Source organism: Pelmatolapia mariae, unplaced genomic scaffold (assembly GCF_036321145.2).
Source record: "Pelmatolapia mariae isolate MD_Pm_ZW unplaced genomic scaffold, Pm_UMD_F_2 NODE_ptg000579l+_length_30720_cov_1, whole genome shotgun sequence".
NCBI lineage: Eukaryota > Metazoa > Chordata > Actinopteri > Cichliformes > Cichlidae > Pelmatolapia > Pelmatolapia mariae.
Genome location: NW_027052263.1, coordinates 20,029 through 21,694, shown reverse-complemented (window position 1 = coordinate 21,694; position 1,666 = coordinate 20,029). Strand labels below are relative to the sequence as shown.

The 1,666-nt window shown below is 40.0% G+C and overlaps 1 protein-coding gene across 1 annotated transcript; it reads left to right on the top strand.

The window, feature by feature from the left end:
* The first annotated feature begins 330 nt into the window (after positions 1–330).
* LOC134623367 (uncharacterized) lies at positions 331–1,286 on the top strand. Its single transcript, XM_063468530.1, has 3 exons — positions 331–553; positions 622–903; positions 1,057–1,286. The coding sequence occupies exons 1-3, from the start codon at positions 331–333 to the stop codon at positions 1,284–1,286; spliced, it is 735 nt and encodes a 244-aa protein (XP_063324600.1).
* The last annotated feature ends 380 nt before the right edge of the window (positions 1,287–1,666 follow it).

Genomic DNA, 1,666 nt, shown 5'->3' with positions numbered 1-1,666 from the left:
AAAGGATATTTTCTGCTTTATATTTTAAATGTGTATAAATGAGATTGGATGACGTCCGATAAAAGTAATAAACAATAAATGTAAATCTGTTTTTTAACTTTGCAGACTCATTTACCCACTCCAGTGAAAGCGATAAAAAAAAAACGTTCATGACTTTAAAGAGATTATGAACAAAATGCATTACTTTTTTTTTTTTGCTACATTAACAACTTTTCCAACTCTGATTTCCTGCAGGACGCACACGGACATCAGTCCAGACTGAAATCCAGTTCAGAGGGCACACGCAACATGTTCAAGCTTGCACGGAGGCCTTTCAGTAAATATTAGAAGATGGTTAAGGCGAGAGATTGCTATTCTGTCTTTTACATCAGTACAAAGGGAGGACTAAATGCCAAAAAAGAGAAAAGTTTTTTAAAAAATGACGCTTTAAAACAGTTCAAGTATCTTTGTGTTTACGGGGAGAAGGGAATAACTGCGGCTGAGGCTCTGAAAAGAGACAGTCGCTTCACCGATGACCTGGGCGACTTTGAGCTGGTTAACATCGACGACGAACGTAAGACTGAGTGCACAGACATAATTGATTGTCTGGACAACAAGAAATTCCAGAGATGTTTTCCACAGGGAGCAGATACGGAAATAAAAATGTAGCCATCCCAGGGCAGCAGAAACCTCCACACGCAACAAATAATGCAAAGCGCAGCGGTGGAATGACATCAGTCTTAGATGTTTACGATCTACTTTGTCAGCAGTATCCGTGTCTGAAACGATGGATGGAGAGTAGATTCCCCAAAAATTCTTTCCAGGAAGCACTGAAGTACAGGAAGGAGTGCTTTGGAAAGAGCCGACAGCCTTTTACTGAAATTCGCAGTGTTATGTTGCTGCTCGAACTGAGCGTGTCTGTTTGTCTCCTAACTGTTCCTTCATAAAGCAAGGCACTATTTGGGCTATTTGACTACTTTGTCTTGACCAACGCCCACTTATTCAACTACTGGGTTAAATCAAACACACCTAACTGGCGTGAATTTGTAAACGTTAGCGTGGTCTTTAACTTTGAAGACCAAGAATCAGACAGGAACAACCTTAGAGCTAAGGTGTTCATCAGCAACGATAAGTTAGATTATGTCATACTTAAGCTGGAAACAGAGAAAGTGCCGCCAGGGCTCCTTAAGAGATTTGGACCTGTACCTTCAGACGGCGAGGCCTGTGTCGTCGGACACCCAGGAGGAGGAGTGAAAAAAATGAGTCCTACGGGAAAGAGAGGCCAGAGCATGCTATTTTTGGACTGATGTTTTTCTATGGGTTTCTGAATCTTAGCGAGAATGTGATTGTGTACGCCTTTCCTCTGCTCACTGCAGTAGTTTGTTTGCCTGTTTTGTACAGACAAGTGTTGAACTCTTATTTTACAAATTCTTAGTTTTCACTCGTTATCATTATTATTACGACAAAGGCGGTATGGGGCTTTTGACAACCATTTTCACTGTTGGTCGATAAATGTCATCATTTTTGGAAAAAACGAGGACAATTTGTGTTTCCCTTTTTGTTTTATTGTAGTTTTGTTTTTAGTTTTGACAGACTTGATACATTTAACTTTGTCATAAACTTTTTCTTTTCCGAGCCCTTGAGATTAGTTGAGTGACCATTTTCATTGGTCAACTAGTGTAATGAA